The following is a 25,767-nucleotide window of genomic DNA, read 5'->3' as shown; positions in this document are numbered from 1 at the left end:
AGAGTGGTTAATTTTTTAAAAAAACAAAAACCGGGCCTGCACCCGCCTACGCGGCGGGGCTTACGCCTAGAGGGTTCACCCGCCTCGCACACCCTGCACTGGGCCGCGACACCGAGACGCAGGGATTTGTAGAACGTGAGGCCACGAGGCTAGGTCTTCCCGCTTGCCTCCTGTCCTCACCTTCCCGTGGGCGCGCGGGGCTAGCGCCCGGCTCTGTTTAAAGCCTTCCTTCCCTCCCCCCAACCCCCTATAAAAGTCCAGGGCGGCGCGGCAGCGGCACTGCTGCTCTCCCGGCCTCCCGCACTGCTCCGGCCCGGCCCGGCCCGGCCCGGCCCGGCCCGCCCCGTCTGGCCAGCTGGACAGGCCCGGCCGCACTGCGCGGACACCCTTTCCCTGCTCCGGCCCGCAGTGCGGGGCGGCACGCTGGGGGCGCGGTGTGTCTGGGGACATCTTGTGATGTTGGCGAGAACAGGACATGATCTCACATGGCGAGAAGCTCTTTAGTTCCTTAATCATTTCACGGTGCCTTCGGACGCTTTTTTTCCACCTAAAACGTTTAGTTTCAGCTCAGTGATCAGCTACCCCAGCTCGGCGGGGGAGCGGAAGGCTTGAATTATTCCGACCTGTGAGCGGTCCCTGGCACCAAAAAAAAAAAAAAAAAAAAAAAAGAAAGAAAGAAAGAAAGAAAGAAAGAAAGAAAAGAAAAGAAAAGAAAAGAAAGAAGGAAAGAAAAAAAAGAAAGGAAGAAAAGGAAAAGGAAAAAAGAAAAGAAAAGAAAAAAGAAACAAAAAAGTGGAAACTTTTTTCCCCTGTTAACTTCAAGTTCTGAAAAAATCAAAATGGATTTAGAGAAAAATTACCCGACTCCTCGGACCGGCAGGACAGGTAGGACCGCGATTCGGGCTCCAGGCGTGCTAATTCCAGGACCCAGGCAGCTCTGGTCCCCACGCATGTCGGCCCTGGGGGAGGGAATGAGCGACATTTTCTTGGGGATTGACTGCGTGTGTCTGCCGCGCGTTTGTATGTCTTTTCACCAATTTGTTCACACACTTCTGCATGAGCCCAAAGTGTCTGTGACTTTGTGTTTTTCTCTGTATCTGAATGTTTCTGTGAGTGACTATCTGGGGGTCTGGAAGTTCGTTTGGGTCTGTGTGTTTACATAGGGGCTCAGAATGTGCATGAGTGACGCTGAGTTTGTATGTCCCCATATATGTATTTTCACAATGTGTGTGCCTAAGAATTTATGTGCCTGTGTGTATGTGTATTCTTCTATTCGTGAGTGTGTTAGTTCATATTTACGTGTTGGTGGTTCTGGGTACTGTACTCTGAGTATCCAAAATGTGTGTCTGTGAGTATTACGTATGTATGAGTATGTAATTTGGATAAGTGTCTGAGTGTATTCCTTTAAGGGTCTGTGTCCACCTGTCATATCCCAAGTGTTTTTGGAAGTGAGAATGAGGGGGTCCCACACCCCTCCATTTTTGGATGTCAGCAGCTGTTCACTGTGTCCATGTCAGCGTACACAAAAGTGCCTGCCTCGAGGCACAGAGATGGATCTAGGTCTGTGGGGGGTCTGCTGTGCTAAGCCTGTGAATAGTCAGGCTCAGGTCACATTCTGTTGGGAGAAGCAGAAGTGGAGGTGTAATTTCAGGGCATGCAGTCCCTCGGTGTGTGGTGTGCACTGCTTCACTCTGTGGGCACTGCTAAGTCTACCATTTGTATAAAACCATCTCCTGTGGCAGGCACAACCTTGGCAGGGGAGGGCAGGCAACCCACAGGCTAGTTGTGACATTTCTAGGGACCTCCAATCTGCCTTTGCTTTCATCTCGACAAGGCTTTGACAATGATGTGTGTGTGTATTTTGTGCTCAGGTTTTATTTTGTGGGCGCTGCTCCAGTGGAGGAGAGCACAAGTGGGTGGACATGTGTGCCTGGCCTGGGCATCCAACTCTGGTCCCTGTATGCACATGGGCCTTCCTGGCACAGGGCCCAGTGTGCCACCCATAGGTCCAGGTAGTGGTTAGCAGAGTGTGTTTATATCTAAGAGGAGGTGGCAAGCAGTAGGAGGCCTCAGTCTGTCCTGAGATTAAAGATGAGTATAGGAGCCACTTTTACGCTTTAGGCCAAGTACACCAACCCCCCACCCAAACACACTCCTGGCCCTGCTAGCAAGAATTATTCCACTTTCCTTATCCCTGTGGATCTTTGAGGCCTTACCTCCACCCCAGCCTTATATACAGGTCAAAAAGCAGAGAGAGAGGGGTGGACTTATACTCCAAACCCAGGACAACTCTGGGTATAGATACATTTCCAGAATTGTAACAAGTGAGAACAGAAATCTAAGAGGTGGGGAATTAAAGAAGATTCCCCAGGGTAAATGTGCAAGAAAGGGAATCTGGAAACTCCCTCTGCTCCATCCCCATCTCCCCTCACCGCTTGGCTCCCATGGTAGGTGGGACTTCCAGAGATGCCATCATCAGATCCAGGACTAGGTGTTCTGTGTATGCTAGGAATGGGTCAGAGGCACATGAGGATCTAGGGGAGTGTCTGCCTGGTTGGTGTGACTGCCTTTCCCTTCCGAGAGCTGTCTACCAAGAATGTAATTCAGGGCGGTCGATGGGCTCTTTGATTAGTTCAATCGCCTGAATAATCGTTTAATCAATAAAGTATTTCATTCCTCAGTAAGGCGGACCTGGGTGGGGCTGGGGGGGGGGGTCCTAGTCTGGCCTGAGTTTAAAAATCTGGAGAGCCACGCCCCCTCTTCTCCTTTGGGCTTGGGTAAGGGCCACCTGCCCTGGAAAGGGCAGAGCTCCCAGGTGACATTGCACTTCTGCCTGTCTGCACCAGCCTGGGCCCCAGCAGTGGGGAAGAGGAGAGAGCTGAGAAATTAGCTGAGCAGGGGCATCCATGTCTGGTTTTAGGGGTTTTATGTGGGTTTCTCCCATCTCCCAACTTGGAGGCCTTTTTGAAGCCACTTGACCTCCTTTCCTTCCTTCAGAACTGTTTTCCATTCTGTACAATGGGGAAGGAGTATATATACCATTTTGGCTCTAAGCCCAAGATTGGGTAAGGTCAGCCTTAAACACAGAGCCACTTAAGGATCCTCCTGTCTAGCCTCTTCATTGTGGTACCAAAAAGAAAACAAAAAACAAAAAACAAAAAAAACCCTGATACCCAGAGAGAGGGGCAGGGACTTGGCTGACATACAGCAAGGGGTACGGAGGGAGTAGGATCAAAAGGTGACTTCTCTGCCCTTAGACCCCCTCATTCTTGCTGGGAGAGGAGGTAGAGCCTCCTCTCCCAAGAGCTCCCTTGGAGAAAAAGGACTATTGGCCAAGCTGTCTCAAGAAACCCAAGGCCAGGAAGGCCAGGAGTTTTTTTTTTTTTTTTTTTTTTAAGATTTTATTTATTTGACAGAGATCAAAGTAGGCAGAGAGGCAGGGAGAGAGAGAGAGAGAGAGAGAGAGAAAGGGAAGCAGGCTCCCTGCTGAGCGGAGAGCCCATGCGGGGCTCGATCCCAGGACCCTAAGATCATGACCTTAGGCTAGGAGATTTTGAACAGGGTCTGGGCATTGGCATCCAGTCGTGCAGCTCTGAAATGAGTGTGTTGGAATAACAATCCTCCCTCACCATGGATCTTCATCTTTGAGAACTTTGGGAGGACTCATCTCAGGGTTCTCCCCTTTAGACATATAGAGGGAAGCAGAGCCCTAGAAGAAGGGGCCGGTAGTGGAAAGTCTTTGGGAGAAAGAAAGAGAGTGCCAGAGCCCCTGGCCTGCAGGGTGCACTGCTAGTGATAACAAACCCCACAAAGGTAGTTTACATGGTTCTCAAAAAATGTGGTTAAATTCTTCTATGTTTTCACCTACTTAAATGATGCCTACAGAAAGATCCTAATCCAGGTGCAGGAATTATACAGGAATCGACTCTGCCCAACTATCTATGTAACCTGGGTCAGTTGCTCTCTCTCTCTCTCTCTGGTGGTCCTTTAAAAATGAGTCAGAGAGGGGGCACCTGGCTGGCTCAGTTGCAAGAGCAACTCTTGATCTTGGGGTTGTAAGCTGGAGCCCCACGTTCGGTAAAGACATTACAAAACAAAAGCAAATCTTGGAAAAAAATAAAATAAAATGAGGGTTACAAAGAGAGGACCTACCAAATTAGGACTGTTTTGGCAGGAGCGTCTCTGATTCTCCCAAACTGAGCACCTAATCTGAGCCCTGGAGGCCTTGCTTCCCACCCCCCCATCCCCCACCCTACCCTCTGCCAAGCAAGAGCAGGGATAGGGGCTGGAGGAGTCGATTTCAGGCCCCTAGAGCCCTGGAGCAGCCCCAACCCCCAGACTCATCTGGAGCTGCGGACTTGGTGGAGAGAAAGGGGAGGCAAGGAGGGAGTGCGCTCTGAGTGAGAGCTGGTTGCTCACTGCAGATCAAGGTGGAGGTTCCTCTGGAGGTATTTTGGCTTCTCAATTAATTCTCAATGGGCTTTCTTTCAATAGCAGAGCTTTCAAAGGCAGTTAGTCTTCTATAAATTGAGCTTCTTCCCGGATGGTTTCCTTTCGCAGTGTCTGTCTCCAGCGCTTAGCACAGGGCCCTGTCCAAAGTTGTGCGGTTGGGGCAAGGTAACTCGGTGACTGTTACACACATCGAGGCCCGACCGGGTTCAGCGGAAGGGCGTTAAGACCAGCTCCCCGCCAGTCTAGTCTGTCTCTGTTCGCTTGTCTCCTCGATAGTCTCGCTTAGACTTGTGGGCTCGTGAGCTGTGAGCTCTCAGAGGCAGGACTGCAGTGCAGAAGCCCTGCTCCATCAGGGAATCGCTGTGTGATCTCACACTAGTCATATTACTTCTGGGGGCCGCTGTTTGGTGGCCTGGAAGGCTGGGGTAGATGGCCAGGATATCAGTTCTGGGGGTGCCTCTCGGCATTAGAAGTTCCCGGAAGATGGCCCGCTTGGAGGCTGGAGGCAGTGAGGAACCCCTAACTGAAGGAAAACTCCTTCTGTCCTGGGCACCTGTCGCCCTAACCGGCAGGCAACCCAACGCCAGCTTAAGCCGCACACCCTCTGTTTGAAATGGGAATCTAAGCTCCTCTTGCTTGGTTAATATCTGTGGTTCCATCCCACCCCGGCAGTACTCTGATTCAGTCCCAGCCCCACAGGTATCAGGAGGAAAACTGGTTTGTGCCGGTATATCCTACCTAACTAGATTCTTTATTTGGCAGCCCACACCCCATCGCTCTACCCCAGACTCCCAGCCATCCCAAGTGTGGCTCTGTAGAGGCTCTTCTGAGAGAGTTTCCCAGCCCACAGACTTACCTCTACTTTAGATTTTCTATGTGACCTTGGACAAGGCCCTCCTTGGCCCTCCTTGGCCTTCCTTGGCCCCATCTGTAAAATGGGGAAAACATTGCCTCAGGGCCCTTTCCTGCTCTAAGACTTTAGAATTTGACTTTCTAGGCCTGAAGTCAATGAGTGGGGCTGGAGGTGGAGGTGTCACTGGCTGCGTCCCTCTGGGAGTCCCCCCCAGTCTCTCCAGGAATGCTAAGCTGCCACATCAAATTCTAGTTACTTTTTATCCACCTTGCACCCGTGGAGTGGAGAGAATGTGGGAACCCTAACTCACCCGGGTTCCTCTCTCCTTTTATGTTCTTCCTGCCTGAGGCGGAGGTTCGGTTGAGGGGCTGGGGAGGAGGATGGGGGCCTGAGGATTGGGACCTGTCGGGTTCCAGACAAAGGAGAGAGAATGCAGCCACTCCACCCCAGTGCACACTGCAGCCTTCTGGGCCCCCAGAGGCCCTCCTGGAGCCGTTTAACACAGCTGTGCCCTGGAAGGGGTGGGGACGGTGTCAGCACCGGAAACTTATCTACCGGTCAGGGGCAGCTGGGTCTGGGATGGTAACAGAAGGTGAGACTGAGGGCCTACACCAATGTAGGGATGTAAGAAATGGGGCAGAGGTAGAGAGAAGGGAGAGTGAGGCAGAGAATGAACCCAGAGCCCTCTCAGGGTCAACCAGTGCCCTGTCTTCTTTATAAGCTCAAATCTGGAGCGACCATCTCAGAGCCCCCCCCCCACCCTTTTGTGGACTTATATTAGAGAATCGTTAATTGTGAATTAGAAATGGTGGGTCTTGGGACAACTGCATGAGCCACGGGGCAGTAGTCCTCAATGTCTTTTCCAGTACTTCCTGGGTATAGAATGGCTGTCATGGGTTTCCTTTTCAAAGTCCATTTCTTTGATTATGATCCCAGGGCCTCACACCCCTGAGAAACTGAGACTACCTGGTCAAAACTCTGCCCTTCTGGACCAGGAAAGTCTCCTAGGCATCCAACCATTTTTGTCTTCAAAACAACAAGAACTTCCTGGAAGAGGAAAGATGGAGTTTTCTCTACAGCAGCCTGGTAGCATGCCTGGCTTGGCGCAGCCCTTGCGTATAGAACTTGCCTGCCTACCTGCCAGCTTAAGGGACCCTCATTGGCACTGGACTGACATGACTGGCTTCATTTAATTCCCAAGAAGCTTTGCACTAGATGCAGAATTACCCCCCTGGAAACGAAGCCTTCAGTTGCACACCACTAGCCCCAAGGCGACTATCAGCTCCTGGTCTGAGGCTGGAAAGAAAGGCTCAAGGCTTCGTGCTTGGACAGCCTGGTCCAACGCTTCAGTTAATTTCCTCACCCAGGAGCACCCTGATTACTAACTTTAAAGGAGTGTGAGATTTCTTTCCCCTCAAAGTTTCTGCCTTTCTTTCAGCTCAGAATTGTGGTTCCCTGGGCGGGGGGGGGGGGGGGGGTAAGATTGAGGGAGAGGGGTGGACATGAAGGCGCCAGGAGCAGCTTAGTAGGTGATTGATAAAATTGTGAAATGTTTCCTCTGGAAGGAGCCGCCATTGAAGACTAGATAAGCCAACTCTACCCATTTTACAGATGAGAAAACTGAGCTCAGAAGGGGTAGATGTGCGCACACCACGAGTCTATCGTGAATCTGGTGGTGCTTAGATTGAAAACCGGATCTCTACTGCGCTCCTATTCTTCCTCCAACATCCGTGTGTGTTTTCAGGAGACAATCTCCCCTCCACCCCCGCCCTGTACCCTTCCTCTCCTCATCCCCACTTTGGCTGCTCCAGTCCCTTAGCGTGTCCCAGGGGCCCAACGCTGCGGCAGGAAGGTCTGGCTCCCGCGGCGTCTGAGACGGGACTCTCCAGGCCCTGTGTGGATCCCCTTACCCCTCCCCCAACCCGCGCTCCACTAGGCCTTAGCCCCGCGCGTTTGTCAATGAACGTGGCGCCGCCGCCTGGGCCCCGCCCCCCATTCTCTCCTATTGCCCAGGTATCCGCTAATCAGGCGGAGCCCGCCGGTCGTTCAACCAATGGGGCGGTGTCTCGGGCCAGGGCCGGCTGCCACAGCTCTGATTGGCTTGATGAGGCGTGATTGGCAGGTTAGCCCCCGCCCCGCCCCCGCCCGGAGGGAGGCTGAGCCCCGGGCGGCGCTGTCCACACGCAGCGGGTCCTGAAAGCGGCTCCGGGGCGGCGCGGTGGCGCACTGTGCGCGCCGAGCAGGCGGAGGGCTAGCGCCGGCGGTGGCGGCGGCGGCGGCGGCGGCGGCAGCGGCGGCAGCGCGGGCAGTCAAAGCCGACAGCGGCTCCATCTCAGCACCGGCAGTCCCGGCGGCCTTAGTGGAGGGGACCTTTTGCTATCTCCGTCCCTCGCTACACGCCGGGGCAGGCGCGGCGGCCGTCCCGGAAGAGGCAACAGAAAAACGTTGGAGCCAGACCCCTGAGAGAGGGCAGGGGGGCTCGAAGAGTTGTGGGCGTGAGGCAGATACTCAGGCGTGGAGGACACTGTCGCTGTTGTCCCCCATCCTGGTCCCAGCGATGGGGGTGCATCGGGAGCCGGGGGAACTTTAAAGGCAGAGGGTCCGGGGGTGTGAGAGCTATAAGCTCCTGGGGACTCAGGAGTCACGGCCCCAACGTCAGTGACGGAAGCGTCTCCGAACCCGCCGGGGCCTCAGCGCCGCCAGAGAGGAAGTTCTTTGCAACTTCGTCTGAGACGTCGGAGAGCCGAGCGGAGCGAGGCTGGGGCTGCAACTCCAAGCCCCAGAGACTCAGAGAAGCAGAGAAAGAATCCGGTGGAGACCGAGGGGTCGAGAGAGACTCCAGAGGCAGCGAGGCCGTGGAACCAGCCTGGCAGCCCGCGGGCCTCGCTGCCCCTTGAGTGAAACCAAGGGCCGTGTGTCCCGCAGGCCTCCTCGAAGCCGCTCCTACCAGAGGCCGGGGGCTCCTTGCCGTCCCGGAGACGGGCCCCTACGATATGCCCCCAAAGCTGCCGGTTCCTTGGCCGCATCTACTCTGGCCCGGCTCCGCAGCCGCTGCCTGAGACGGCCCAGGAGGGAAGCCACCAGGAGTTGGGCGCCCCACACCCAGCCGGACTGCACTAGCGCCGTTTCCCGCCTCTAGGCGCAGCTCTCGGCGATCTCCAGCGGAGCAGCTCTGAGAGAGGCCCCGGAGCTCCAGCAGCGTTTTCTGAGCCCAGGTCGCACAGTACCCGGCCTGGCGGCAGGGCTCCCTAGCCGCGCTGGGCAGCCCCTTGGCGCCGGGAGGCGGCGGCGTCGGCCGGCCTGCAGTCTGGAGCGCCCCGATGGAAATACACTGTAAGCACGACCCGTTTGCATCCATGCATAGTAAGTAGGCGGCAAGCTCTCTTCTCTCACTCTCCGGCCGGGACGGGGTTGGGTGTGCCGGACCGCGGGGCAGATGCCAGGGCCGGAAGGATTCAGGACTTCTGTAGCAACACAGTCAAGTTGGCAAAGTGCAGTGTTCTCAGGAAGGGCATGTGGAACAACGCGCCTGGTTCCCCGGGCCAGAGCACCTGGCACCGGGAATCCCGCCTCCAGCAACGGGTAGTGTAGACTTCAGCTGCAGCCTCTTGAGGGGCGCAGGGTGAGGCTGGGTCCGGCAGCAACATTTCAGCATGTTGGGAGAATCATAGCTCGGACCTGAAGAGGACTCTGGGACTGGCTAGTTGGAGGGCAAGAAGTTGTAGGGAGAGGTCAGCCTTAAGTCTAAGACAGCGTCCCACACCCCGTCCGCAGTAGCGCCTTTTCAGCCCTGGAGCTGATGAGGACTGATGCTTGGAGGGAAACTGGGGCCCCAAGCAGGGCCTGTGTGCTTCTATGTGTGAAGGAAGAGGCTGAGAGGTAAGCAAGGACAGAAAGTTCAGACCTCTAAAGGTGTCCTGGAATTGGGTAGTGGGATTTGAAAAATCAACAAAGTGGCAGTCCCTCAGCTGAGCTTAAAAGCTGCCAGTTCATATGGAGAAACCCTTAAAGACATGATCAAGTCTTTCTCTTCAGGACACTTGCCACATGATGGCTTCTCCCCTTTAAAAAAAAAAAAAATCAAGAAGTCAGTTAGTCATAACAGGCGTCCCCTCCTCCCCCTTTCAGAAAGCCGCGGGCTTGTGTAGGAGATGGGAAGGGTCATCCTGGGCTCTGGGGAGGTGATCCAGGCTGCCTGACCCGCGGGGATCTGTCAGTTCACCCTTTAGCACAGTCTTCTGTGAGATGAGCGCTCCTCTCACGGTGAGTTAACGCCGGATTAGATTCGGAGACTTCAAGGAAATTCCAAGTGGAACGAATCGTGTTTCCCTTCTGCGGGCTGCAGAGCTGGGCCAGAGCAAGGCGCCAGGCTTTGGCGGCATCCAGTGGGGTGCCCAGATCTGGTCCCTACGGGCGGCAGGTCAGGGAGTTGCTCCGGACTGGGAGTTTACCCCAAGCTAGGTTCCTCTAAGACAGTCCAGGATCCTGCTCACCCAGCCGTGAGTCCCCTGTTTAACAAAGGCAGCATAGACCCGGCTGGAGAGAAGGCAAGCTTCCCTGGCGAAAATGTCGGTTTCTGCCCGGGAGGGTGGAGTGTCCTGGTAAGCAGGGAAATGCTGATCTAAGCCTCCCGGGCTGGTTGCGGCAGGTCAGTTTCTCTTTGTGTCAATTTTCCGAATGCAAGGTAATCCACCAAAGCAGTAGGGAGATTTGCGCAGAGAAACCGCTTTCACCAGTCCTACCCCAAACGATTCCTCACCATTTGGGGCCTGTGCCAAAACGGTTTCCAGTCCATGGTGACCCCAGCGCTCCCCTCTCCCCCCAGCAGCTGTTGCCTGGGCAGACTTGAGCCGTGCTCCGGGGAGGATCTGTTCTCTCAGAGCAAGCGAGAAAACAAACGAGTTGGGGTCAATACTCTGAGAGGGGTTGTAAGCCTTTAGCTCAGCCAAGAAGCGAATGGGGGACAAATGGGGAGGGCTGACCCCTGCAAGTCTCTCTTCACTATTCAGAATCCACAGACCCTCACCTCATCCTGCGTAGACACCAGAGTCCCAGGGGTTCCTGGACGCTTGGGGAGATAGCATCAGAACCAGTGGTGTCCTGGCAGTGCATAAGGGTGGAGAAGGTGGTTCCTTCCAGATACCCATTAGCCAACTGAAAATGCCTGTCTCTGTCCCTCCTTGTCCTGGCGTTGATCTGCCCATTCCCCTTTCCTAGAGAAGTGCTCCCTCCTCCTGTTTTCAATCTTCTTGGCAGCATGGTGGGGGCTGGGCCCCAACCAGGCTAGCTTTTAGAGCTGGCTTCTCTGGAAGTGCCCTTGGTCTGATGCCTAAAGCTGTTTGCTTGTACGGTGTAGGCCCACCTTGGGCCCCAGTTTGTTGGCGATTGTCGAGGTGTACAAGTAGATCCTGGGAGGTTGCTGGTGTAGTAGTAGGGGCTCTCAGACCAAGTCCCACACTTCCTTGTCTTCCTGCCTGGCCCTGGTCAGTTTCTTTGGGGGGGGCATCCCATTTGGAGCAAGACAGCTTGGTGGAGAGGTGGTATTGGGGGAGAGGAAGGGACTGCCGGGAAACTGGCTTTTGTGTTCTCTTGCCCTTACTCCCTATTCTAGATTCATCATTTTCATCTGTACAGTGGCCTTCCACCACCCCTGCCTAGATGTTTCCTTCCCCCAGGTATTTTTCCAGTTATAAAGCACTTTTATGGCCAGCCTCCTACCTGAGTGTCATCTGAACCTCAGCTAAACCCATTGTACAGAGTATGATATTGAAGTCAGAGAGACAAAAAGGGGGACAGGAAGGTTGCCTGGGCAAAGCTGGAGCTGTTTCTGGGTCTCCTAGGATTCACGGAAGGGGAGAGGGCGGGACTCAAGATTCCAGAGAGAGGGCAGTGCACTGTTTGAGTGAGTATACACATGTGCAAGGCATTTTCTCTGGTTTAACTAGATCTGCCCCGAAGACCCGACTGTCTATCTGTGTCAATGCCTGTCTGTTGGTTTGAGCCCTTCAAGGAGATTTCATCCCTCCTCTTTCCCTGTGTCCTTGTTTGCATGTCTGTGTGTCCCTTGTTTATCCTCTCCAATGTCACAAGGAGGAATTTCAATAACCCTGTGGGGTTTTGGAGTTGGGTCTTCCTGCTGAGTTAGCAGAGACCCTCATCCTACAACCCTTTACCTAGCCATGGTCTTTGGGGTTTGGATAGGACCCCTGGTGGGTAGTACATCCTTGTCAGGGTCTAAGGAGCTTCCATGCAGGCCAGCCCTCAGAAACCAGAGCAACAAAGGCCTTGGGTGTATCTTCAAAGCTTTCCCCCCCAATCCTCCTCCAAACCCTGCGTGGCTTGTCCTTTGGGGGCAGGCCTGTGTTTCCCTTGTATCTTTGTGTCTGTTTCCTGGTCTTTGCCTTGGTTTGTTTGTATCTGTCTCTGTGTCAGGCTCTCTGAAAATTCTACTTGTCCCTGAGAAGTGTAGCTGGGAACATGCACCCCTCAGGGGGATGAAACCTCACGCAGCAGGAGTCCATAGGAAGTAGAGGCTGGGACTTGGGTTCTCTGAGGAGATGCAGGGCTGGAGCAGGGGTCCCAGAAAACAAAGATTCTTCTCCACAGAAGTCCTCTGTCTTCCAGATGCCCCTTTACTGGGTTTCCTCCATTTTCTCTTCTGGTCTTCTTGTCTCCCACCGTACACCACACTCACCTTTCTTTTCTTTGCCAGTACTAGCTGATCCATTCTTTTCTCTCCTCCTCTGCCTTTCTAACCCGAGACTTCCATTCCTCGCTCTCTGTCCTTGCTGTCTGTTTCATTTAGTTTCCACGCCTTGCATCCTTCCCCTCGCTTTTCCTCTTTCCTTTCCCCATCCTGCCTCCCTCTCTCAGGCTTCAGGTTTTACTTCTTTCCAATCTTGGGGTAAGTGGGAGACATTGCCTTCTCAGACCAGGTAAATTACCTCCCCACCACCCTTGAAATGCTCTATTGGCTAGGACTGTGACTGAGGCAGAGAAGACCTAGCCAAGTGAGTTTGGGAGCCTTTCTGGGAAGTTGAGGGGGATAGGGCGTTCCCAGGTCATCCTGAGTCTAGTGTGAACTCTGTGCTTATATGGATCAGACTCTGGAAGAACATAGGTAGCCTTGTCTTTGTGGTCAAAAGTAGAGGGTTTGGGACCTGCTGTCAGCTAGAGTGTCCAACCCTTGGGATTTTTTTCCATGATGCAAAAGTTCCCAAAAGCTCACAAATGTCCTGGAGGACTGCTCTTGGAATTTAAGTCCTCTGAAGGTTGCTCTGCGTTTGGGGCAGAAAGTTCAAATTGCCAGGGGCATAGGGAACAAGCAATTGCAAATGGGTCTCAAGGCCTGGACTAATAGGTTATCTCAAAAGTGTGCTGGACGCTTTTAGCTTCCTTTCTGTCCTCAGATGAGCTTGTACAAATTCTGAATTTACTTTCTTCAATCCAGCCTGTTCTTTTTTTTATCAGGTGCTCCCAACCCCAGAACAAAGACTTTCTAAGGCCCTTGACCATGGGTGGCTGTCATCTTTCTGTTTTAGGTGAACTATACAGTTTTGTTTCTAACTGCGAAATCCTGTTTGGGATGGTTTTCCTTTTTCTTATGTCTGGGGTGTTTTAGAACGATCAAAGCCAATTAAAGCTCATTTTGAAAATCAAGAAATTGAGCTAAGAATTGGAATTAAGTACCGTCGTTACCTATAAGATTGTGTTTTTCCTTGAAATCAGCCTGAGCTCAGAAATTCTGGGAAATATTCAGTTAGGAATCTCTTGGAAAACGGCAGTGAATTGCTTTGGCAGTTTTGAGGAAATAGGTTATATTATGGGTGTTTCCCCCACTTTTTTTCAGATGTTCATAAACCTAGATAGATATTGAGTGTTGAGGGGGCATAGCTAAGATGAGGAGGCTATTTTATATTTTAGAATTGGAGTGTGTGTGTGTGTGTGTGTGTGTGTGCACGCGCGCGCGTGCGTGCACATGCGAGTGAGAGAGAGATGACTGAGTTGCCTAGCTTCCCTGGTATAGTCTAATCCCAGGCAAGTTCCAGTTTAGATGGAGCTTTCCCCATCGGTGGCCTCTGAGCTACCAGCAGCATTGGTAAATACATGCTTGGACTTGGATTTTGGCTTTTGACTGTCCTCAGCAATGTCAGTTAGTGGCTGATTAACAGCTACGAGGTCAATGATGTTGCTATACTGGGTCACTCTGTGTTTACTGGTTCTGCTCTTCATTTACTTGGATCCCTGTTTCCCTCCAGATGGACTTTGATATAAGAGAAGGGAGCTTATTGGGTGGAGAAGATACTTTCCCAGACTCCTTTGGCTTAAAATCCATCTCAGAGTGCTTGTAAAACCTGGGACTCGGAAGCTTTCTCCAGCTTCTTTATCCCCACCCCCCCTCCAAATCAACTTGAAGTTGCTTATCAATTGCAAAAACACTTCAGAATTTCCAGGGAAACTCTTTATAATAAATCCTGGTGTGGTAGAGTGGAATGTGATCCTCTGACCCATTTCTTTTGTGTGCTCTGGGAGGGTACAGTGGTCAAGTCTGCGTGTTAGCCTCCCCTTTTTTGTTTATTTTTCCCCTTTATTGAGGGATGAGTCCCATCTTTTTAAAGAAAAGAGTTTTTGTTTCTTTGTTTGTTTGTGATCAAGGCAGTGGTTGGATTTTGTTTCAGTACTCTATAGACATTATTTAAACAAAAATTTTTAAGTCCTTAGCCCTTGAATCAGATTGCTGATTAAAAAAAAAAATTTTTTTTCCCTGTGAGATCTAGTTTATTGGAGTAGTTCTTTTTACTTTTACAGATATTTGTTAAAAGGAAAAGAGTTTTGTTTTTAAAAATCTCTTTACAGTTGATGGATTTTAAAACATTTTCTCCCCAGGATCTTCCTTAGATCCTAGCATCGTGCATGTAGTAAGTTATGTTTCTAGTGTAGATTGGGGTCTTTTACACACTCCATTGTTAACAAAAAATTACAAGGTGCAACTAAAGGAAATTACAATTTAGCAACTAAAGGAAACATAGTATGGGGATGTTTGTTATCAATGGCCCAACTGACTGGCTGAAGATGGACAAAGGCAAAGGTTAATTTTAAAAAGCAAGGTGTTCGTGAAGCCTGCACGATCAGACTCCAGGCTCAAGATAGGCAGCCTGCGGCCATTTCTGATCAGAGAGGCTCTGGGTGCTTGTTAACAGCGCTTCTATTACTACTATGTGACTGATTCTAACCACCCTTTCCCTCCCCTTTTGTTTCTGATCTGTTTCAGGACATGGAGGAGTGAATCAGCTTGGGGGGGTTTTTGTGAATGGACGGCCACTCCCGGATGTAGTCCGCCAAAGGATAGTGGAACTCGCTCATCAAGGTGTCAGGCCCTGTGACATCTCAAGGCAGCTTCGAGTCAGCCATGGTTGTGTCAGCAAAATTCTCGGCAGGTAAAGGCAGAAGCTGCAGGCTTCCCTTGATTTTTTCAATAACGACCTAAAACATGACCCAGCAGCTATCCAATGTGCCCACGTTGTATTGAAAATCGTGGTAGCACTTCGCTAACATGCCTAATACTTTAGAGTTTGCAAAGCCCTTTCAAGGCCACTCAAGTCAAAGTAGCCCCGGGAAACCCCCATTTCAAGTGCCTCGTGGAATGGGGTAACTCAATCAGGAAGAATGACACGTTTTCTGAAAGCCTGGTGAATTATTCCAAAGGACCCACGAAGAAGAGGTTCTTGGGAATTTCCCTTGCACATCTTGGGTGAGCCCGGGGTCTGAGCAGGGCTGGGTGGAAAATCCACAAGTTATAAAATCACATTATCAATATTTTATTTGAATGTTTTCAAAAAGCGCATTCCATTTTTAAAAGTCAGCTGTTATTTTCAGTGTTGGGGTATCATCAACCTCCTTACGTTGGGCTGTAGTATTTTCCTCCTATACGTTTTGTTTCCTTCATAGTGACATGCATCCTAAGTGTATATTAGAGCGGGGGGGGGGGGGAACCCACCAAACACACACTAACTCTCGAAGCTGACATTTCCAAGTTGCCACTTGACCTGTCGATTTGCTGCCAGCAAAATACCAACAATGCCAATTCTCCCAGAGGGCTAGATAGCCCAGCTTTTGAGCATGCCTGTTTATTTTCTCGGGAGAGTCTCAGTGTGATCCAGAGAAGCATGTTTAAGAGAAGGAAACAAATCTACAGAGGGCAGGTGACTGACCCTAGTCCACCCAGCCAGTCAGTCCTCTCGGACTGGGAGGAGGTCTCAAGGACCCTTAGACCATCGGCATCTCAACACACCCCAAAGCCAAAGCTGCAGGTTTTTTTCTGGGCATGTGAAGTTGCTAGAGGTCTGCCCTGGCAGCCGGAGTATTCTCAGGTCCAGCTGTTCAATGGTCTCTCAGGATTTTCCTCCCAGGGTCAGAAAGCAACCTTGGTCCTGTAGCTTGCATTATGATTGGAGAACAGTTGCCTGAATAGGAAATAAATATTTTGAAGTATGTCAGTGACATTGTGGTTTTCTGCACGCTGTCTTCCTTTCATCTGCGAGAATTTAAGAAATTCTCTTAGATGGAAGGAAAAGCAGTTTCTAACCTTGGGGAGCATTGCTGGAGGCCAGGGGAAGAAGTCTCAAGACCAGGGGTCTGGGATCCCCTTTGGGGACTTTGACCCTTGCATTTGTTCCTTATTCCCTGCCCACCCCAGGTCATCTCGCAACCAGGGAGGAGGCTCTGGGCTCCACTCCTGTTTAGCACTCAGGAGCAAATGAGCCCCAGCCAGAGTTCAAGGAGGAAGGCTGGACATCAGCCTGGTACTCTTGTTAGATGGTGGTTGTAGGCAGGAGGATGAGAGTGAAAATAAAAGAAGAAAAATTGAGAAGAGGGAAATGAAAAGAGAATGATTGATTCTAAAACAGAAAATAAAATAGAGCAATAAAGACAAGACAGAAGGAGAGAAAGAGAGAGAGAGAGGAAAGAAATATTTTAGACTATCTCAGTGTCAGACTTTGAGAGCCAAGTGGGTCTTAGCTATCTTCTTGGGAAGCCTCTTCATTGCGCAGAGAGAGAGAGAGAGAGAGCAAAAAGAAGGCCCTCCCTTTGTTTTTGCTGAGACATCGTTGCTGAGCGGACATCTTGCTCGCTGTTTGAAATCTTCTCAGGGTGAGACGCCAAGCCCTTCTCAGAGGGGATGTCTAGATGCTGGGTCGTCATGTTCTAGTGCCTGGGAGCCCTCCAGACCGCCCCTGGAGACTGAAGGGGACAAGGACCCTCCCCAGCACAGTAGGCAGCCTCCAGAGGCCCAGAATAGATTTGTCACTAGGTAGAGTGGCACTCGGAAGTTATGCGCCGCTCGGGTGCCTGGCCGTTTAAGTTGTCAACAATAAATTGGAATTTCATAGCTCATTATTTTCATAACTAAGAACCACAGTGGACAAAATGTCACTCTAATTAGAACTGCCTTTTAAGAAACAAGTTCAGCCCTAAAACAGTGTGACTGGGAATTTCTGAACTGGGGCTGTTCCAGCCACTGACTTTTTTTTTTTTTTTTTTTTTGGTCACCGAAGAATTTGATGGGCGCACTTGGAGTGACAGATTATAGAGAGTGTGTTGTGTGTGGTGGCCGTGGTTTTCAGAGGCTGTATGACAAGGCAGTCAGAGTCCCCGGGGCAAAGACCCCCGTCATCTTGGGAAGGTGGCGGTTTGCCAGGAGTGTGGGCATTCAGTCCACAGAGCTCGAGGCTCAGGAGGGGCTCCAGATGCACAGCCTGGTGGCATGTGAGGCCCATTTAAATCCACCCAGAAAGCCTGGCTCTTGTCTTCTTTCACTGGAGCCTGGCTGGGAGGTTCAGACCATTTGGAACTGGATGGTATGTTACACAGTAATAAACACGCAGAGGATTTTAATCCGCAACACGTGCTCTTTATGTTTTGCAAAGCTTTCTCTTACTCTTTCTGCATTTCTGCCTTTCTCCTCTGAGGCAGGCTGGGCAGACATCCTCCCCTTATTATACAAATGGGGCAACAGAGGCCCAGAGAGGCTAAGCGATCTGGCCAAGGTCACACTGCTTCGTAGAGCCCCGGGGGGGGGGGGGGGGGGGGGGGGCCCACCTCTTTACTCTCAAACTAGCTTGCCTCTTGTTGGCGGCTGCCGTCTGTTGGTAGCCTGTGAGCCAAAAGACTGCGTGGAGGTTATGCTGATAGGGAAGAGCAGTTCTTCGTGGGAGTCCTCACTTTACACAGTTGCCGACTGGGATCTCCTCTGGGGTCTCAGGGTGGCCTTCTAAGGGCTTGGCTGATGGGTCAGGCAAAAGGCAGACGGAGGGGTATCCTGTTAAGACCTCGGTCTGCAGTGGGTGGTGGTGCTCAGGTGAGTTGGGCCAGGAGCCCTGGCTGTGACCACTCCCCCAGCCACATGGAGACAAGCTGGACAGGGGCTGGGGGAGGGGTAGCTCCCTCCCGCTGCGCTCTCAGCAGCTGCGGGAGCACCGCGGACTCCTTCCTCTAGTATGTTGTGAGTACTCAGCCCCGGGTTGTCTGTGTGTCTGTAAGCTCTGCCCCAAGACAATGCCTGTAACAGGCACTCTGCGGCCGGTGAGTGAGGGCAAAGCTGCATGTGAACTGCCTGGTAAAGGGGAAAGCTTTCTGCAGGTGCAAGGGATCATTATTATTGTTCTCACTTCACAGTCAGAGCAGACGTGTGCTCTAGTGGGAAAAAGACTGGATTCAGAGTCACATCTGAGAGCTGGGACTGGCTCTGACTTCCGGAAGTTGGGCAAGGGGCTCACTCATCTAATCCTGTTTCCCCTTCCATAAAACCCTGCTGGCCTCTTAGGATGGTTGGGAGGATGGGGAAGATTTGAGGAAGGGCTCTGTAACCTTTAGAGCACTGTGCCTCTAAGGAGTTACTCTGTTGGTAGTAAGAAACGACTCTTTATTGTAAAGTTAGAAGGAATCCGCAGAGACAGCTGTGTGCCTGGATTGGGGGTGCCTTTCTAAACTGCTGGCAAAATAGCATTTTCTTGGATAGTTCTTAAAGCCTGTTTGTGACTAGTTACAATTTTTCAGAAATTACAGAAAGATGGAGGAGAGGTGGACTTTTCCCCTATGGTCCGTGTTTGTACATGACTCGCTCTTCTCAATGAAAAACAGAATTTCCATTTCCGTATCACTGTTCCCAAAATTATTTCATCTATTTCTAGAATATCTATTAACTTGGCCCTAACTAGATTTACCCAGGCTGAGAATTTTAGCATCTCTTTATTTATTTATTTTTTCAAGATTTTATTTATTTATCTGACAGAGAGAGACACAGGGAGAGAGGGAACACAAGCAGGGGAAATGGGAGAGGGAGAAGCAGGCTTCCCACTGAGCAGGGAGCCTAGGATCCCAGATCATGACCTGAGGTGAAGGCAGATCCTTAACAACTGAGACACCCAGGCGCCCCTTCAGCATCTCTTTAAATGTAACTAGTCCTTGCTCTTGAGTAACACTTCCCATCCGTCTCATAGGAGAATCACCTCTTCCCTTACCTATCATATACTCTTGGTAGGTTGAAAAATCACAAGTCATGGGGGCACCCGGCTGGCTCTGTCGGTGGAGTGTGTGACTCTTGATCTTGGGGTTGTGAGTCCTGGTTTCATGCTGGATGCAGGGTTTACTAAAAAATAAATAAATAAATAAATAAATAAAAATTACCAGTCATTTCTAAAATGTTTTCTTGGCAAAAATATTCTCAACTGCAAGATAATCTCCTTTGCAAGAGAAGTCAAGAATTCATCTGTAAATGTTGAGAAACATCCAGTAAAGGCTCAGATTCAGAAAAGGAATCAAGTAATTTTTTTCCCCTGAAATGATCTTTCACGGCACTCTTCTCCCTGGTCTCGGTTTTACTGTAAAACCCTGACATCCTATTTGTGTTAACGAGGAAGAGCTGATAGCATGGAAATGTCCTTAGAAACAGCGATTTACCTCAGGGGAGGTCCCTGGAAGAAGCTGCAGTGACTTGTGGTTGGCTTTTTTTTTTGATTGCTTGGGTTTTGACTTCTATATAACACATATTTCCAGTTAATTCTGGAATCAGCCCTCCTTTTTTTTTTTTTTTTTTTTAAAGATTTTATTTATTCGATAGACAGATCACAAGTAGGCAGAGAGGCAGGCAGAGAGAGAGGGGGAAACAGGGTCCCCGCTGAGCAGAGAACCCGATGTGGGGCTCGATCCCAGGACCCTGAGATCATGACCTGAGCCGAAGGCAGCGGCTTAACCCACTGAGCCACCCAGGCGCCCCAGCCCTCCTTTTAATTTGACACCAGGGTTATCATTTTAATCTCAGGGCAAAAAAAAAAAAAAAAAAAAAAGAAGTTACATTTTAGGGGACAGTTTCACAGAATGCAGATGGAATTTGCTAGGGGATATGAGTGCTGGTCATTTAAAGGCACAGGCCAACTTCCTGGGGAAATTTTAGCTCCGGAGGCTGAGCTTCCATTTGGTTCGGCCAGTGGGTCTTGTGTGTTCCTGGACAAACCATTTAACCTCTATGAATCTCTGTTTTATACCTATCAATAGGGAACCATTTATTCATTCTTCATTCATTTGTTCAAAAATATTTATGTGCTTTAGAACTGTTTTGGAGATCAGGGATGCCTGGGTGGCTCAGTTGGTTAAGCTGCTGCCGTGACTCAGGTCATGATCCCAGGGACCTGGGATTGAGTCCCGCATGGGGCTCCTTGCTCAGCAGGAAGCCTGCTTCTCTCTCTGCCTCTGCCTGCCACTCTGCCTGTTTGTGTGCTCTCTCTCTCTCTGACAAATAAATAAAATCTTTGGAAAAAAAAAAAAAGAGAACTTTTGTGGAGATCAAATAGGAAAGCTGACTTGAAAGTTTTCTGTAAATCGTGAAATAGTAGATAAATGTGATGGAGTTAATTAACTAATTAATGCATGGCATCTGGAGTAGCCCTGTCCAACAGAAACAGAATGTGAGCCACGCTTGAAATTTAAAATTTTCTGGTAGTATATTAAAAAAGGGAAAAATAAGCAGGTACAATTAATTTTACATAGTTTGCTTAGCCCAGTATATGAACAATGTGATCACTTCAGCATATGACCAATATAAAAACTATTAATGAGGTATTTTATGTTCTTTTTTTTTTTTTTAAAGATTTTATTAACTTTTTGACACAAGAGAGAAAGATCACAAGTAGGCAGAGGCAGGCAGAGAGGGAGGGGGAAGCAGGTTCCCTGCTGAGCAGAGAGCCCCATGCAGGGCTCGATCCCAGGACCCTGAGACCATGACCTGACCACTCAGGCACCCCTGTTCTTTTTTTTCTACTAAGTTTTGACAGTCTGGTGTGTATTTTACACTTACCGTACACCTCAATTCAAATGAGTCATATTTCAGATGTTTAAAAGCTCTGTATGGAGAGTGGCTGGTGAACTGCACAGCACAGAGCCAGATGCTTCCAGGACAGAGTATCTATTTTGTTGTAAACATCATTTTGCTGGTTCCTCATGGCTAAGCTCCTTTCTTCTTGGGTCCTAGGTATTATGAGACGGGGAGCATCAAGCCTGGAGTAATTGGAGGATCCAAACCAAAGGTCGCCACGCCCAAAGTGGTGGAAAAAATCGCTGAGTATAAACGCCAAAATCCCACCATGTTTGCCTGGGAGATCAGGGACCGGCTGCTGGCGGAACGAGTGTGTGACAATGACACAGTGCCCAGCGTCAGTTCCATCAACAGGTGAGGGGCTGTTGCTGGTGGGGGGCTAGGGATCTGGGTGGAGTGGGGCATCCTGGAGGCTCTGGGGGTACCTTTCCTAGGGATCTGGTCTCTCCATTCATCAAGGCCCTTTAGGGGTTATCAGACAGGAGGAGGGGGCTCGTGGGCCTCTGTAGACCTCTCTATCACCTTTCTTGTCTTTCCAAAGTGGGCAGGAGTTCTAGGCCCAGGGAGGGAAAGCCATGTCAGTACCCAATCTGCTTGAGATTCTTCTGAGCCCAGAGTGCTTTTTATCAATCCCTTTCCCACCTGCCTCTGTGTGTGAGCACTTAGCAGGGAATTGTCCTGATCAGGCCCCACAAATGTCACTTTATTTGTAAGCTCATGCTCAAAGTCTTAGCACTGGCCTGTATCAGAGTTTCCCAGGAAGAAAATCCCTGCCTTCATTTTGGGCAGAGGTTGAGCCACCGAGTGTGGAAAACAGAGCCTGGACTTGAGGTTGGGGGATTTAGTTCCTGGTCCCAGCTCTTTCTGAAGCTCCAAGTATGACTCTGACAAAGCTCTTCCTGCCTCTGAGAGCCCCAGACCTTGGAGGTTCTGATGTGGGTCTGTGATTTCCAAGAGTGACATCCAGGACACTAAGGTGCTGTGGAGTTGGGAGGCTGCCCTCTACCCAGTTCTGCTCAATCTGACTCGCGGAGAGAAAGAACCGGAGAAATGTCATGGGTACCAGGCATGGGATTCTCCCAGGAGCCACAGAGGCACCTTCTTCTTTGTAGTCTGACCCAGGAGGTATCTGACGGAGCTCTCAAAGTTTTAACAAGTCCTGAAAGAAAGTGTTCTATTGTAGACGGTGCAGTCTCAGCTCTATCTAAACCCACAGAGGTCAATGATGAAATTACGAGATAAACCAAAATGATTGTTGTCTAAACTCCACAAAGAAAAGAGAAGCCAGCAGGGTGAAAACTTGACCAGTTCCCATTTCTCCAAAGTCACACCCGACCCTTGTCAGTGCAGAGCCTGTGTGGGCATAAGAGACCCCTCATACCCTGTAGAAAGAGGTGATTAGACTACAATGTCTCAGAGATCTCTTCTGGGTCTGCTGGGTGTTCCTTCTGGGATGATTCAAATGTGTAGAATCACTGTGTGAGTGTCTGTGTTGCTGGGTTGGTTTATTTTTTTAAAGCAAATTTTTAATGCCCCTTTAAAAGATTTTATTTATTTGACACAAAGAGGGAGAAAGAGAGAGAGCACAAGCATGGGGAGCAACAGGCAGAGGGAAAGGGAGAAGCAGGCTCCCTGCTGAGCCGGGAGCCCAGTGCAGGACTTGGTCCCAGGACCCTGGCATCACGACCTGAGCCGAAGGCAGAGGCTTAACCGACTGAGCCACCCAGGTGTCCCATGTGTCAATGTTCCGAGTCCTGCCATTTTATTACCATTAGCCTGTTTTCTTTCTCTCGGCAAATCTTTACCTTGGCTCTGACATCAAAGTGCTGAGATGAGAGAGGGAAATCGGGCACATTGTCTTAGTCTCTAGAAGGCCTCCTTGCCTAGGGTGGGATTCTGGTGTGTAGTAGAAGTCTTACCAGCCCAAATTAGCTGAGGAAATAGCAAAGATTGTGGTGGGTTTGAAGGGGGGATACTCCTATTGTTTTTTTGGATTATGAGGGACTCCAGTGTGCTTTGTGAGTCCTCTGCTTCTGGCTTTATTGTAGGATTTCACCACGCAAAGCAATGTGACTTTTCCCCCACGAGTGAGGCGTGTGATGCCTAGAAGCAGGGAAGCAGCAGAAGCCTGCTCTGGAGAGAAACTTCCGTCAAACCCATGGTCAGGCTTTGAGGGCCCACGGAGTTCCCAGTGTAGGGTGTGACTGTAATTGATGGTTTGAAAGAGAACTTTAGGTTGCATGTGGGAGTCCCAAACTCTAATGGCTGTGGTGGCCAGGCAGTGACTGAACCTGTGAAGCGGGGTGGCTGTGAGGTGATAGGGAGAGGCTGGAGCTGGGACAGACAAACAGCACGGCAGAACTGAAAGGTCACGTGGTCCTCAGCATCAGCCGAATGCTGCCAGGAAGGCAGGCCCAGGGTTTGCCAGACTCTTAAAGTTGCCTGCTGGTTGCTTGTGACTGGGGCCGTGGCCAGCCTCAGGGGCCTCCTGGGTATCCGCAGTGGTGGCCATGCCTCTGAGGTGTTTTCGCACCTGTGGTCTCCTTTAGCCCTAGAGGCTTATCTCGGTTCTGTGGCAGATAAAGAATCTGAGACCCAGAAGGGGAGTACAGAGCAGTGATGATTTTTAAAAATTAAAAAAAATTTTTTTTTAAATATTTTATTTATTTATCAGAGAGAGAGGGGGGGAGAGAGCGAGCACAGGCAGACAGAATGGCAGGCAGAGGCAGAGGGAGAAGCAGGCTCCCTGCTGAGCAAGGAGCCCGATGTGGGACTCGATCCCAGGACGCTGGGATCATGACCTGAGCCGAAGGCAGCTGCTTAACCAACTGAGCCACCCAGGCATCCCTAAAAAAATTTTTTTTAAAAGATTTTTATTTATTTATTGACATCACATTTATGTTGCTTCCTAAGGACAAGTTAGCGCTGGGATGCTGCCCCAAGGATCTTTAGATTCCAGCCTGAGCGTCCGTTGGAGGTGACTGTCCGAGAGCTGGCAGAGACCGGTGGAATGGAGGCGGCCTTCTGTTTGAGGCCCGCAGCTCTAAATCAGTGGCCAAGCGGTGGGCACTGTGCATGGCGTTCCCAGCTAGAAGGACAGTTCTCTTTTCTTGTCTCTCTTTAGACAGTTCTCTTTAACCAATTTTATCAACAGTTGGTTCTGGTCATGTGAGAACGTGGGGTCAGCATGGCTAGGTGTTCGGATTTTTCAAGGGAAGCTACAGATCCACGTATTTATAGAAAAGCTCCCACCTAGCAAATATATATATTTTTTAGATTTTATTTATCTAGTTGACAGAGATACAGTGAGAGAGGGAACACAGCAGAGGGAGTGGGAGAGGGAGAAGCAGGCTCCCCATGGCCAGGGAGCCCAAGATGGGGCTCGACCCCAGGACCCTGGGATCATGACCTGAGCCGAAGGCAGATGCTTAATGACTGAGCCACTCAGGTGCCCCCCACCTTGCAAATACTGGCAACTAATTCAAATAAAAAAAAATAATCGTGCAGCTAAACAAAGCTTGTTTAGGAACGAATGTGGCCTGAGGGAGCTAGTCTGTGAACTCTGCTCTTCCTCTGAACTTGGGCAGCAACAAGGCTTCTGAGATTGTTTACCCATTCCCTCTTTCTTCTCCACTTCGGTTGCTGGCCTGGGTGTCCCCTGTGGGGCTGCTCCCAGCATAGCCCAGTTGGACCCTTGCTTGTGGATTCTTAGCACAATTGATGGCCCAGGATTCTTACTGTCCAATGGTGGTTTCATTAGTGCCATAGATGTGGAATCTCCATAGCTCTGTCTTCCTATTTCCTTTTTAAAGGTACATGATTTTCTGATTTTCTCTTTCAGTGTAATTGTGTATTGGGGGGGGGGGGGGTTTGGTATGGGGGATGTGTCTGAGAAGATCTGCCTTTCAAAGAAGTGAGGGTGATGTTGAAATCAATCCTTACAAGTGCCTGTAATACCCAAAATCCCTGGGACATTAGTCCTTCATCTTCTAAATGGATTTGAAATCCACATAGGCTTTACATCTCCTATAGGAAATATTTAGCAGAGGGACCACTTCCTCTTTTTCTCTTTCTTTATGGTCCAAAGGAAGTGCTCAGGCATGGGGCCTGGAAGTCTGGCTGAAAGTCTGACGGGCTGTGTGACCCTGGGCAAGTCACTTGAGCACTCTGGGCTTTGGTTTCCCAGTTTGGAGGAACTGGCTGACTGCTGGACTCTCTTCCCTGTTGGACCATCTAGGATGTTCACATGGCACCCAGGGTCGTGCTCATGCACAGCAAAGTAGAGGATAGACCTTCCCATGTTATGTGCCTGTTAGCCAGACTGTCTGTGGTTTAGAAAAGATCCAGAGTGTGACTCTTATTGTGAAGAGTCTTGATGATCGCTTGTTAATTTTTAAAAATTTTTTTGTTTATTTTTGGGGTACCTAGATGGCTCAGTGGGTTAGGCCTCTGCCTTCGGCTTGGGTTGTGATCTCGGGGTCCTGGGATTGAGCCCCACATGGGGCTCTCTGCTCGGTGGGGAGCCTGCTTCCCCCTCTCTCCGCCTGACTCTCTGCCTACTTGTGATTTCTGCCTGTCAAATAAATACATAAAATCTTAAAAAAATTTTTTTTTGTTAATTTTTAATTTTTAAAGAATTGCTATGAATCAATTAGTCTTATTATTCCCACTGCCATTTCTTCACAGTGGAGGATAATGCTCTTTGTTCTTTTTTTTTTTTTTTTTGGCAGCTGCTGCAAGCAGATAGACAAAATCTCTATCTTTGGGGACAGCTTTGGAGGGTTCCCTATACTCTAGTCTTGCCTATGGAGGACGACCCCACTACAGCCTTAAAATAGGGTGTGGGGATGGCATCGTTCTCTTGCCCGACTCCCAGGGGGACCCCATGTGTTTTTAAGGCATTTGTGGAAAATACGGACCTTTTAAGATTGAAGCTAGTCTTTAATTGTTATGAAGATACTACTGAAAATAATAGCTAGCATTTATAGAGAATTTACTATGTAGTAACCGCTCTTCTAAATAATTAATTAGTTAAATTCTCGTAATAACCCAAAGAGGTGGGAATGATTCTTAGTCCCACTTTGCAGGTGAA

The 25,767-nt window shown here is 50.0% G+C and overlaps 1 protein-coding gene across 10 annotated transcripts in view; it reads left to right on the top strand.

The window, feature by feature from the left end:
* The first annotated feature begins 720 nt into the window (after positions 1-720).
* The window catches only part of PAX5 (paired box 5), a 195,206-nt gene continuing 170,159 nt past the window's right edge, over positions 721-25,767 (top strand). For 2 of the 10 annotated variants that reach the window (XM_013053781.2, XM_045081585.1), the window contains exons 1-3: positions 723-885; positions 14,577-14,742; positions 20,832-21,029. In XM_013053781.2, the coding sequence (XP_012909235.2) occupies positions 840-885; positions 14,577-14,742; positions 20,832-21,029 (410 nt within the window). In that variant the 5' untranslated portion in view covers positions 723-839. Of the gene's footprint in view, positions 886-7,612; positions 8,669-14,576; positions 14,743-20,831; positions 21,030-25,767 lie in introns of those variants that run through there. The other 8 variants (XM_045081582.1, XM_045081579.1, XM_045081584.1 and 5 more) reach the window with 6 other exon arrangements.

The sequence above is a fragment of the Mustela putorius genome, unplaced genomic scaffold, assembly GCF_011764305.1.
Source record: "Mustela putorius furo isolate JIRA1106 unplaced genomic scaffold, ASM1176430v1.1 tig00000580_pilon_pilon_pilon, whole genome shotgun sequence".
Classification (NCBI taxonomy): Eukaryota; Metazoa; Chordata; class Mammalia; order Carnivora; family Mustelidae; genus Mustela; species Mustela putorius.
This window is presented reverse-complemented; position numbering and strand designations above follow the sequence as displayed.